This window comes from Molossus molossus, unplaced genomic scaffold (assembly GCF_014108415.1).
Source record: "Molossus molossus isolate mMolMol1 unplaced genomic scaffold, mMolMol1.p scaffold_m16_p_13, whole genome shotgun sequence".
Lineage (NCBI taxonomy): Eukaryota > Metazoa > Chordata > Mammalia > Chiroptera > Molossidae > Molossus > Molossus molossus.
The window spans coordinates 64,271,983-64,285,005 of record NW_023425348.1 but is presented as its reverse complement, the minus strand read 5'-3'; the positions used below and the strand labels follow the sequence as shown (position 1 = coordinate 64,285,005).

The 13,023-nt window shown below is 37.9% G+C and overlaps 1 protein-coding gene across 2 annotated transcripts in view; it reads right to left on the bottom strand.

The window, feature by feature from the left end:
- ANO5 (anoctamin 5) overlaps positions 1-13,023 on the bottom strand; it is a 78,819-nt gene that overhangs the window by 41,525 nt on the left and 24,271 nt on the right. For both annotated transcript variants that reach the window (XM_036260119.1, XM_036260120.1), the window contains exons 6-9: positions 10,326-10,394; positions 8,927-9,211; positions 3,285-3,398; positions 211-326 (exon numbers count right to left, since the gene is read on the bottom strand). In XM_036260119.1, the coding sequence (XP_036116012.1) occupies positions 211-326; positions 3,285-3,398; positions 8,927-9,211; positions 10,326-10,394 (584 nt within the window). The remainder of the gene's footprint in view (positions 1-210; positions 327-3,284; positions 3,399-8,926; positions 9,212-10,325; positions 10,395-13,023) is intronic.

Sequence of the window (13,023 nt, the reverse complement as noted above, 5' to 3'; positions counted from 1 at the left end):
AGCCTACCCAAATACTAAAGCCCAACCTCTGAACCACTGAGCAATCTCTGCAGGGTAACAGCATCGTGTTCTCAAATGAATGACTAACTGACAGTGTAGATACAATACTGGGAAAGTGTAAAAGGTAGTGGGTGAGAATAGTAGTAAAAAAAAATGGAAGACGATGCCATTGTAAATGAAAATCACATTATCAAGTTTTAACCAACTTACCTAATCAAGTCTAAAGGCTGCTCCTTATAAAAATAGGAAAACCGAGCCCAATTCTGGAAAAGTGTGTACCTTTCATTGACAGGATTAGGTGGTTCTGATGGCTTCCAATACTGACCCTGCAGATATTCAAGGAGAAAGTACGTTAACGACAAAGCAAAAGACGGTGCAAAGCAAACCCAACACTGCTTTTAGGAGGTAGGAGGTGATTGTTCTTTTACTTTTAGACTTGTGTTCCATTCATGTGAAATTATCTACTAAAATCCATAATAATGGTGATTTATTTATTAAATTCTCATACCCGATCATTTAAAAATGAAAGTTTAAAGTTGGAAGCTTTGGATTTACTCAAGCCGTTCCTTTCACCTGGAATGCCCTTTCTTCTCTACTCAAACCAACACTGTATGCACGGCTCGGGGATTCATATGTCTACCTCACTGGCTGCGACTTTAGAAATAAGTTAATACTTTCATTGTAGAGGTTGAAAAATAAGCCCCCAGAGAAGTTAAATGAATGATCCAAAGTCATACTGCTATGACAGGAATCTCCTCCAAGGAACACATCTTGTCCTCACTGATACTCATTTCCCGAAGAACCTAAAATATATACAACTTTAGCACTTAGCCTCAGTACTGTTTCATACCTAAGTCTTTTCCCCACTGTTAGGTACTGAGCAGGTTTTTTAACATCTCTTCAGGGCCCAGCAGAGCACTTCCTACACAGCTATTCAATACATTCCATTTTTTGTTTGTTTGTTTTTTTAAATAATAAATTTGATTCTTCCTCTTTTTAAAAAAAATTTTAAATATGTTTTTTATTCATTTTTTAGAGAGAGGAAGTGAGAGGGAGAGAGAGATAGAAACATCAATTGGCTGCCTCCTGCACGCGCCCCACTGGGGATCGAGCCTGCAACCTGGGCATGTGCCCTGATTGGGAACTGAATTGATGACCTCCTGGTCCATGGGTCAATGCTCAACCACTGAGCCACACCGGCTGGGCTCAATACATTCTTTATAACTGCCCAGCCTAGACAAGTGAACTGCTGAAGACAACATTGAATAATTACCCAATTTTAAATTAAGCACATGTGAAAATCTGGATAAGGCATAATATTTTATATCACCGAGATTTCAAGTTTTCTTCTTCTGTAGCTAATCCTACTGAATCTTGAGAAATGAAATAGAAAATAAATCAGCCTATTTATGTAGCTGGAAACATGATTCTTTCAATACATAAGGGAAAATCCAGTACCTAAACTTGAATTCAGGGGAAAAGAAAGACATAAAAACTAAAATTAATGGTAAATTAAATAAAGCTCTCTAACAACAGCTCAGTGACGTTGATATTCTAATAAGCATAAAGGACTCTACTAGAAGTCTACATGTATGGATTAAAATTTCTAGTGACTGAAGATATTTGGTCATTTTAGTTTGGCTTTATGATCTGGTAATGGGAAAAACAGAATTAATGTCCTAAAAACAAACAAACGAACAATCCTCAAAATCTTCCACAACTGAATGAGCCCTTTGTGAAATAAGAGTGACAAAGAATGCACTGCCAGTGTTTACTAACCCACTATAGATCTCTAGATTTTATGCCCATGTTATTTTTTAGAATCCATAATCTTCTAGAAATTATTTTGCTCCAAGGAAAATATATGGGGGAGAAAGAAGGGGCCGGGGTTGAAGGTGTGGGGAGAATGGTTTCACCTGAATTGATAGTCCTGTTTAAAACTTCTTTTCATTTTGGAAAATTCTGTTGTACCCTTATAGGAAACATATCAAAGACAATCAACTAACCAGTGCTGAACTGACTAGAGTCAATTACCATACTGCTGAATGAATAATGACAGAGGAAATCTGGCACAATAGTTTAAGCCCTGGAAAAGAAAGAGTTCAGTTTGGGCTTTTGGAAACTACTACAATAACTTCATCTTCAGAAACATGAGCAATGCCCTGGCTAGTTTGGCTTAGTGGTTGGAGCGTTGGCCTGTGGACCAGAGAGACCCAGGTTTGATTCCCACTAGGGGCACATACCAAAAAACAAAACAAAAACAAAAACAAAACATGAGCAATGGTTTAGATGCCACCTGTTTAAATGGAAATACTTGGTTCTTCTGTGTTCCTAAGGAATGTGTTTCTCAAAAAGAGAGCATGTCATCAAAAAGTTTTCATATAAGTATGAAAGAATAAAACAGGACTAAACAACAAAACAAAACACAGAAGTTCCAAGGAATGATCTCAAAATAGTTTATATATATTTAGCCACATGATGCTACTGCCCACGGGTGGTGACATTTAGACATGTAATACCTAAAAGGAAAGGTTTCCCTCAGAAACCCCCAGCAACCAGGCTGCCAAGCTTTCAGGTTTGGTCAACCCGGCACATCATATAAAATGTCACTTCCTTGTTGAGCTTACAAAGCTCAACCATTTTGTACAATGACCCAACAGTCTCGAAGAATCTCTCTTCTGAATCTCAGTTATCTGAACTGCTCGTATGGAGTGAAGTCCTTAGCTTGTCTTGAAGTTGTACACATGCTTTATTTCCCAGAAATTCCTAGTCTACGAGTGACTCATGGATGCATTCCAATAATACCTAACAGAAAGCTTCATATCTAATTAAAACAAATTATGCCTTTGATGAATGAATACATGAATGCATTTAACTCATGCATGTAATTTAAGTCCTTTACAGCTTTAAAACTGTTTGAGAAAAGATCTGATGAATTCAGATAGAAATTCCAAACATTATGTTTTACTACAACTGCTTTTTTCAATATGGGTCCTAAAGAAAAATCATGTGCAAATGTAATAATTTTCCCTAAATAAATTTCCATTAAAACTTCAGCGTGAAGAGGTATTAACTCCGTGTTTCATCATTGCTGGTAATGCTCTGAGCTTGGAACTAGAGTGCCTTTGGGGATTTTCCCAACAAGTGAGAGAATTAAGCAACCTGTCAAAAAAAAAAAAAAAAAGCAAATGGAAGATATGGAAGATTCTCTCTCCCCAAAAGCAGTCTCTGAATGCGTGAGAGGAAACATGGGCTCGGTTTTTTGAAATCAAGCTAATACTTACATCATGGAGTGGATACGCAGATGAATAAGTGTGAGAAGTTAGCAGTCTTTCAATCCCAAACTTTTTCTTCCCATCTTCTATGGCAAAAGGACATCGCGAGAGAATATAATAAACCTACAAAGGTAAGCATAAAGAGACACACATTTCATAACTTTATGCTTTCCACATCTCTTTTTTCAGTCACAATTTAACAGTGTCGACCTTGCCTGAATGCAGATAGGGTCTCTGATTATAGAAGGCACTTTCCCTTTGTTGTCTGGGGGGAGCTGTGGAGGGTGGGGCTATGTGGAGGTGGCCTGCACTCCAGCTCTTGGGTGTGAGAGCCCCCTATTCCCTTGGGCAGAGCAGAGAATGAGTCATACCTTATTTTGCTTCTCCTATTACATGCTCCTCTGGAAGTCTATTGTGCCCGAATTTCTACTATAATTAGAGCTTCAAGTTGGAGTCTAGTATCACTACTACTAACAATTCAATTAGACTCAGCAGTGGTTCTCAACCTGTGGGTTGCGACCCCTTTGGGGGTCAAATGACCCTTTCACAGGAGTCGCCTAAGATATAACAGTAGCAAAATCACAGTTTTGAAGTAGCAATGAAAATAATTTTATGGTTGGGGGTCACCACAACATGAGGAACTGTATTAAAGGGTCACGGCATTAGGAAGGTTGAGAACCACTGAATTAGAGGAATATGGAGTAGAATTGATACCTGGGCAAGCTGTCTTAAATACTGCTTTATTTAATTACTCTGATAAGTTATCTGGCATTTCCCATGACCTGAATTTATTAACTCAGATATTCATGTCTCTATAACTATTTTGCAGTCACTTATATCTTTATATCAGGTTTCTCCATACAATTTGGACTTTGGTGTCCGCAGCTCTAGTACTTCTGTCAATTCGATCCCACCTACATTTTGTGTTCCAGCAACTTTTCAGAATTTCTGCTTTTCTGATTGTTGAATGTGATCCTTTTAGTGCCATTTTCAATGCATTTCCCTTCCCCCCCTTTTCATATCTCATCATTTAAGAAAGTGCTGACTGGGATGGTTGATGTCCTTGCTTCACCGTTACCTCATCTGCTTATTCACTTTGAGCACAAGCTTACTATTCTACCTTGGTAAATAATTCATAAGTTACGTAAGATAGTTTTAATTTTTATAAATAATGTGATAAATATCAAGTATTCTACATACTTTGATTTATTTCTTAGGAAAGATTCACCAAAATAAGAATTCTGTCTTGGCGTGTTAACAAAATAGAAAATTTATTCTACTAGATATTAAGACTTGTTATAAAACTACGGTGATAAATTCAGCATGGTGCTGCCAAATAAAGACAAATCCAGACTTAGGAAAACTTTTATTCCAAAGGTTATTGTAAGAGGGTGAGGTGGACTACTGCGGTGGGGGGATCTGTGAACATCTCTGCAGTTAGGTAGGAAGGGGCTTTTCTTTTACGGGAGAAGTGAGCGGGTTCAGGGAGTGGCCTTCTCTGTGTTAAGGAAGGGCTATTCTACATGCCAGTGTTGGCTCGGGTGGAGGGTAAGTCAAAGTTGAGGGTCCTGTGGGGAAGAAAGTAGTTTAATTAAAGTTGGTCAATTCAGGTAACAAGTACTTTGTTTTTAAGAAGTAATGGGGAGCCCTGGCCGGTTTGGCTCAGCGGTTAGAGCGTCGGCCTGCGGTCCTGAGAGACCCGGGTTCGGTTCCTGCTAAGGGCGCGTACCTCGGTTGCAGTTTGTCCCCGGCCCTGGTCGGTTGTGCGGGTGGCAGCCACTCGATGTGTCCCTTTTGCATCGATGTTTCTCTCTCTCTCTCTCTGTTCCTCTCTCTCCCTCCCACTCTACCTGAACGAAAAATGGAAAAATGTCCTCCGATGAGGATTAAAAAAAAAAGAAGAAGTAATGGGGATACATAATTTAGCTACACTTTCATAAAACAAAAAATGAGAGTGTGCAGGGCCTTGGCTGACCCTTATTACTCTGAAGGAATGACAGGGAGAATCAGAAGGGTAACGATAGGTGCATGGGAACAGGCTTCCCTGGTTCCGAAAGGAAGGGAGACTTCCTCCTGCTCGCTTTTCTTAGAGCAATTCCTATAAAGTACTTCTAACTATCAATTATTTGTCTCTCCCTTTCTTGCATGTAAATCTTCTTAAAAGCCAATTAAGCCTCACACCACTTTTATAACCCAGGAGTGTTTTTCTTGTCTTCTCAGAGCTGTCTCTTTTCAATGTAAACATCAAGAAAGACAGCATCCCTGTCTTCCTAGACGTGCAGCCGGGGTCCCTGGCCCAGCTGCAACCATCTGCTTGGCATAGAGATATGGTAAGTCTTATTTTTGGATAAAGACGACTAACCCAGATGAACGCTTCAATTGCCAGGTGAGTTCAGGATGGACAATGTGGCAAATGGTTCTGTCATGTCAGACGAGGAGTTGGGTCAGGGGTCATAAATATTCTCTAAGTCCCACGGGGAAGGGTGGCTCTCTACAGTAAGCAGTTTCCCAGAATGAGAAAAGCGGGGGAAATCTGTAAGTGCCCCTGTTTTCCAGGACTACAGAGCTCAGGTAAAGTTCAACACTGTCAGTGTTGATGCAAAAATAGACAAAGAGGTCAAAGCCACAGAATCAAGCCCAGCAGCAGACCCATGATAGAGATACCTGAGTTATGAAAGAGGTAGAACTGTAAGACAGTACAAACAACAACTGAATGTTTTCAGTACTGGAGCAAGTTAAACGACTATATATGGCGGAGAAAAGGCCTGCACCTCCCACCACGCACAAAAACGAATTCCAGGTGGATAGTGGTTCTCACTGTGGAAAGCAAAACTGTACAATTCCTAGAAGATAATATAGGAAATTAACCTCATGATCTTGGTGGTAAAGTTTAAGAGCATTATTTGTAAAGGCTTGAGAAAATGGACTACATTAAAATTAAAAACACCTGTTTATCAAAAGAAACCATTAGAAGAAAAAAAAATAGGAAGCACAAACTAGGAGAAAAATCAGTAAAATATAAATGAATAAAGGCTCATGTAAAAATATATAAACAGTTCTTACAAATCAATCAGGGAAGACCTAACTAAAAAACAAACAAGAGACTTTAGCAGGGATTTCATAAAAGTGCTTATCTAAATGCCCAATAAACATATACAAGGAGATCAGTCTCCTTCCTATCAGAGAAATGCAAATTAAAACCACAATAACGCATTCTCAAATAGATTTCCATACGAAACAACACACGTGAACGGACAGAAGCTCATACAAAGCTAAGTTAATCATCCAAAAAAAATGCTGAGCCAAATGCTGTGTGATTCCTTTTCTTTCACATTTAAAAACAGACTAAACTGGTCTCTGCTGTGAGGAGTTAGACTGGACCTCCTCTGGGGAGAATGGGAACAGTGACTGGGAGAAGCACTCGGACATCGGGGGCACTAGAAAGATTTTCTCTCTTGATATGGGTGGTGGTTAGATGACTGCGCATTGGTGAGAGCTCAGCGAGGTGTACAGTTATGACTTGTGGGTCTGTCTCTATGTTATCAGGACTCTAAATTAGTGCATCTTTTTATAAAGCATGACAGTGCAATATATATATAAAATTTTAAATGTGCATGCCTTTGGATGAAATTTTATGTGGCACCCATTTTGCAGGAAAATTTACATATATGTTGAAATATGTAAGTACTAGGTTGTAAACTGCATAATTGTTTGTAATATCAGACAAGTTGGGAACAAACTCAATAGCTGTCAGAAGTGAAAATGTTTAATGAAATTATGTTACATCTATATAAAATTTTATGCAATATATCTGTGAGGGGCATACATCATGATGGTTGTGAAGATTCTTTAAAAAGTATAAAATTCTATGCCCAGCCAGTGTGGCTCAGTGGTTGAGCATCAACCCATGCACCAAGAGGTTGTCCAGTCAGGGCACTTGCCTGGGTTTTGGGTTTGATCCCCAGTATGGTGTATTCAAGAGGCAGCTGATCGATGTTCCTCTCCCATAAATGTTTCTACTTCTCTCTCCCTCCCCCTTCCTTTCTCTCTAAAAATCAATAAAAAATATTTTTTAAAAGAGTATGAAATTCTATACCAATATAAAATGCTCCTGTAATACTGTTCAATTTGTACATAAATAAATTATGTCTGAATGCGGATCGTAAGAAAGGGACTTATCTACATTAACCTTCCAAATAACTTCCTCAGTAGAGCAAAAATAGCATTGCTCTAGGAGGGGAAGATCGTTGTGCTTTAACGCTAAATAGACCTAAGATAGTGACATTCTTTACAAGCAACAAATAAAGATAAATGAATACTGACATTTCTATTCCTCATCAAGTTCCTACTTTGTTCTTCCAGGTTCACTGGCCTTTTGTTAGCAAGTGTTTGATGCAACAAGGATATCTGAAGTACATTCCAGTTTGCAGAGTGTCTCACATACATTTTTTCATGTCATCCTCCCAGTAATTCCAGTATTATCATTTGTGTATTTTAAGAGCGGTTATCTTATTTAGAAAAAAGCAGAGTTATGACCTGAAACCAGGTTTTCTGACTCCATGCCATGTGCTCTTTATTTATTCTCTTATAGGTTGCCTCCTAGATTTGTTGTTGTTTTTTTAATCTTAGTTTTTTTAAAAAAGGAGAGGTGGAATGCAATTTTTAGTTTGTAGATTCACACTTGTATACATTAATTCTAGGCATTCCATTTTGTTTAACATTCCCGTCAATGAATTTTTTAAAAATAGATGTAGGAACCAGAAAAGATGATTATTTCAAAATTCCTCTAATACACGTAAGAGTACAGAACTTGAAGGGAATGAAGTCTCCAATGGCTCAGGGAAACAGAGTAAGTACAATCAAGGGGAAGGGTCCCGTGATGGTTCGAACCCTGGTAAGTACGCTCATCGGCAACAGATAGAGGGGGAAGAGCAACAAAAACCGGAATTTTCCCCTCTGAATTCTTACCAACAATATCTAACATTTATCGATCACTTACTTAGTATGTTCCAGAAACTGTTAAAAGCAGTTCATACCTAAACTCAATTACTCAGGGTAACCTGTGAGGCAGAAATTATTCCTTTATTAACACAAAGAAACAATGGCACAGAAACCATGATTCTTTAGGAGAGAGGTTTTTAATGGTAAACTTAAAGATCCTAGGACTACAAATGGAGAGAAAATATTATTATTCAAAACACTGAAAATGGTTTTAATGAAAAGAAAAAGCTCTGTGGTTTCTTTAGTGCTATCTATATATAAAGAAATTAAAACATTCCATTTCCATTTGGAATAACCAATATCCCTCCTACTATGCCCCTGAACTCACAAAACCAAACTCTAAGATCATAAAATCATTTTGTAAAGGTCTTATAAAATCTAAGTCCTGTATCTCAATTAAATGCTTTCCCCACGATGCCTGTGTGTTTACGTGTCCACGTCAACCATTCATGTTTAGACAACAGTTTGAGAAGCAGGGAGGTTATGAACACATTTAAGTGGTCCAAGTGGATTTTCAAACCTGCCCAGTACCACTGAACAAATGATCCAACTTTACACAGAAGCACCTTGCAGACACAGCACATGTCAAGGGAAACACAGGCACACTTCCCTTACTTGAAGGGATGCGCCCAAAGGTCTTCTCTACCTACAATTCTGTTTCTTGATGAGGATGGAAAGAAGCTGGACTGGTCATCAATGAGGAAGAGTTCCTGGCGATGTCTGGAGAACTGGGCAGTGTAATACTCAGGATGAGGATGCTTCACTCCCCTCGCGAGCTTCAAAGGCCCAAGCATGCAGGAAAAGGGGAGCTTCTCGGGTGGGAGAGAATCACTCTCCTTGATAGGCATTTTCATTCCCAACACTTCCGCGTAAGTAACTAACACCTCCCAAGGGGCATGGATCTTGACAAAGTAAGTTTTTCCATCTTCAGAGTTCTGTATAAAAAGGAGGCAAAATAACAGAAAGCTTACTAATCTGATTGTTGAACTCATTAAGAAACAGAATTGTATAAAATCATGAACAAATTAAAGATGACACAGCATTTCGATTTATTGAAATTTTCAGCAAAATTTTTAGAAGAGTAAATGCACAAGAGTTATATATTGTATATTATACTTACATATACACATATGTATATGTTTTATATGTGTGTGTGTGAGAGAGAGAGAGAGAGAGAAACAGTGACACAGAGAGACAAAGAAAGAATATTTTGAATAATATATTTCAGGGTCAATGTATACTAGCCTGAAGTCCACAGATACATATGTGTTCTAGACAAGATCTTAAATGTTTATTTAGCAACCAGCCTTGTGCTCAGAAGTGTGCTAGGGTATAGGCGGGACACATACAAAATATAAGATGTACTTGATCTCTTAACCAAGCTTCTATGTATGGTCTACACCTAGAGGAAGAACTTTCCATAATAAGGGTTCATTAAACAGAAGAATAATTAATTATGTTATAGATTGTGTGGTATAATACACACTTATCAATTCAGTAAAACAGGGATAAATAAGAACTAAAGAGTGTTAATTCAGAACTAGAGAGCTTCACGGACGGAGTTTCATGGACAGAGTAGAAACTTAAGAATGTCTTTCAAAACAATTTTGCAGGAAATCCTAGAAAGCTAGTAAATGGTTGGGGGTTAAAAAAAAATTAAAAAATAACTTGTCATATTTATGGGTAGCAAATGTTCCTTGACTTAAATATCAGTTGTGCTACCAATTAGACAGATTAACTAGATCGGGTGCTAGATAACAGGCAGCCTTAAAAATGAGTCAAATCTGAAACAAAAACCATGTCTTCATTTTATTCGTGTCCTGAATATAATTATTTACACCTATTTAAAAAGTGTTCCACTCATCATCTCACAGAGCAAAGACCAACTTACTGGAACAACCCAGGCATTACCATTCCCAGGGTACATATCGGTAGCCAAAGAAACCTACTGTGCTGCTCCCAAGCACAGAGTTTATCTAGACAAAGGCCCGAGTAGAAGAAAAGAACATTTAAAACACCAAGATTCTGATATAAATGAAAAACTTTTACCATTTTGTCTTCAATTTCCAACTCAAGACCTGTTTTTCTGAGATTCTGTTCAAACTCTTTTCTTCTTTCCTATGGAAAAATAAATCAGTGGAATGATGTAGAATGCTTTCATTCACACAATGACTGTGTCTCTGATGGCCCTCTGTCCCTCCCATGGATTCATAGGAAAGGACTCTATGTACTGCCTCCATGCTAGAGCCAAGTACTGCTTTTCACCTGGACTATAATTCACAATATAACTAGAAAAATCCAATATGTCTAGGAATAATCTCCAGGAAATGTACAGGATCTCTATCTGGAAAAAAAATGCACAAAGCTTTACTAAATAATATTAAAAAACACTTAACAGAGAAACAGCTCATGCTCCTAGTTGGGAAGACATAGAATTGCAAAGCTATCAGTACCCTTCAAATAAACTAGATACTTAACGCAATTTTAAGCTAAAATATCATCATGACTTTTAAAAAATTTAATTTAATTTTTTTTCCTCATCGTGGCTGTTTAATCTTAAAGAATAGAACAGCTTCACTTAGAAAAAGTAAAATTAAATTAAATGCAAATAATCATTACTTGTGGGCTTCACAACGATGCACCCCCTGCTGAAAAACCTTTTGGTTTTAATTACGATTGAACTGTAAAAACTTCATAATAACTGAAATTTTAAAAGGCCTTGTTAGGATGTTAGAGGACACTCCTTTTCAAATGGATATGTCTACCTTGAGATATAACCGAACTTTACAAGGAATAAAAGATCATAGTACTGTGTCCCTTTCTTCCTCTTCCGATGTTTACCACCTGTTAACTGCACGCGAGAGCAGGCCCGCGGCAGGAGTGCAAGTTTGCCTTTTTCAGCTACTCTTTCAAAGCTGCCCTTCACCTATATTACCCAAATCAGGCAGACAGGGAACCCGAAAAGGGGCAGGGACATTAAAATATTCTATCACGCCCTGGGCGGTGAGGCTCAGTTGATTGAGTGATGTTCTCTGCACTGAAAGGTCACCTGTTCGATTTCCAGTCAGGACACATGTCCAGGTTTCCACTGGGTCACTGTCGGGGGCGGGGTGTGCAGGAGGCAGCAGACTGATGTTTCTCTCTCACATCGATGTTTCCCTCTCCCCCCCTCTCTCTAAAATCAATAAAAAAAATTTTTTTAAAAAGCCTTTCAAAAATATCATATCAGTATTGAAAAAGTTAATAACTCTTCTCATTGTAGTAATAAATGCTTTTGCAAGTCATATAGGCACCAATGACGAGTTGGACAAAAGTGAAGGCTGGGACAATAGGAGTGATAGTTCATAGACTATTAAACATTACTTTTATGGTAAATCATTTTGTAATTTGTATAGTTCAAGATTTCAGAAAAGATCAAAACTGCTCCAACAATACTTTTTCTATTCCAACCTACTTATTTATCTGAACAAGTTTAATTAACACAAACATAAAAACAAAACAGAAATATATTTAAAGCTGAACCGTCTCATTCTAGGAATAATTCTCATTCATCTATGAACAAGAAAAAATATTTTTAGAGCCCTGCTGTCCATCTCATATGGTGAGTTTACTTTTGAAAAACAATTTTATTTATTTGTTCATTTATTTATTTATTTATTGAATTGATTTTGAGAGAGAGAGAGAGAAACTTCAATGTGAAAGAGAAATACTGATCAGCTGCTTCCCACAGGTGCCTCAAACAGGCAGTTGAACCTACAACCTGGGCATGTGCCCTGACTGGGAATCGAACCTGCCACCTTTTGGTGCACGGGAATGACCTCCAACCAACAGAGCAACACCAGCCAGGGTGATGAATTTATTTTTTATGTTTGATAATTACTTGTCAAATTTTGTAAAATGTTTAAGGCCTAGACTGCTACAGTTAAAGAAAATAAAACATTTCACTGAAAATACATATATTGGCTCTAGCAAACTTATTCAACAAACATTTAAAAAAATTTAAAGATAAAACATTTACATTAGGAAAAATCTACGTGTGAAAGAGGAATAGAAATTTTAGATGAAGGAGAAAAATAAATGATGTGAAATTTCAAGTGTTAGAGAAAGGTTTCTTCATATCATTTATTTTTTTAAATGAATAAGGTTGGGTGTCAAATTTCTATGGCATTTACTTTCTATGAATAAATGCTAAAAAATGATTTAACTGGACCATTTACAACATAGTGTAAGTGACATACTCTGAAACTATTGAAATGTATGATGAATAATGGTTGATGGGGAAGACTTTTAGATGGACCCAGCTTTTGGAGGAAGTTCAGGAATTCATTTTAGACCTGCCAAGTCTGAAATGCCTATGAGACCGCCAAGGAGAGGTACAGAATAGCACATGGGGGAGAAGTACGGACTGGAAAGGTAAACTTTGGACTTAACACAGATATGGCTTTAAAACTGTGAGACAGGATGTACCACCAAAGAAATCAATGTAGGTTGAGAAAAGGAGATTAAGAACTGGACCACAAGGCAGCACAATGAGGGATCGGGGAGAAGAAAAGATTGAGAAGGAACAATTGGTGAAATAGAAAATTGAAGACAACGTGGAGTCCCGGAAGCCAAGTGAACACACACAGTGGAGAAGGGAATGGTAAACTGTAGCAACTGCTATTCAAGGTCAGGGAAGGTGAACCACTGGATTCCACTGAGCTGAAGCCCTGATAAAAATGATTTTATGAGAAAATTGGTCAGAAAA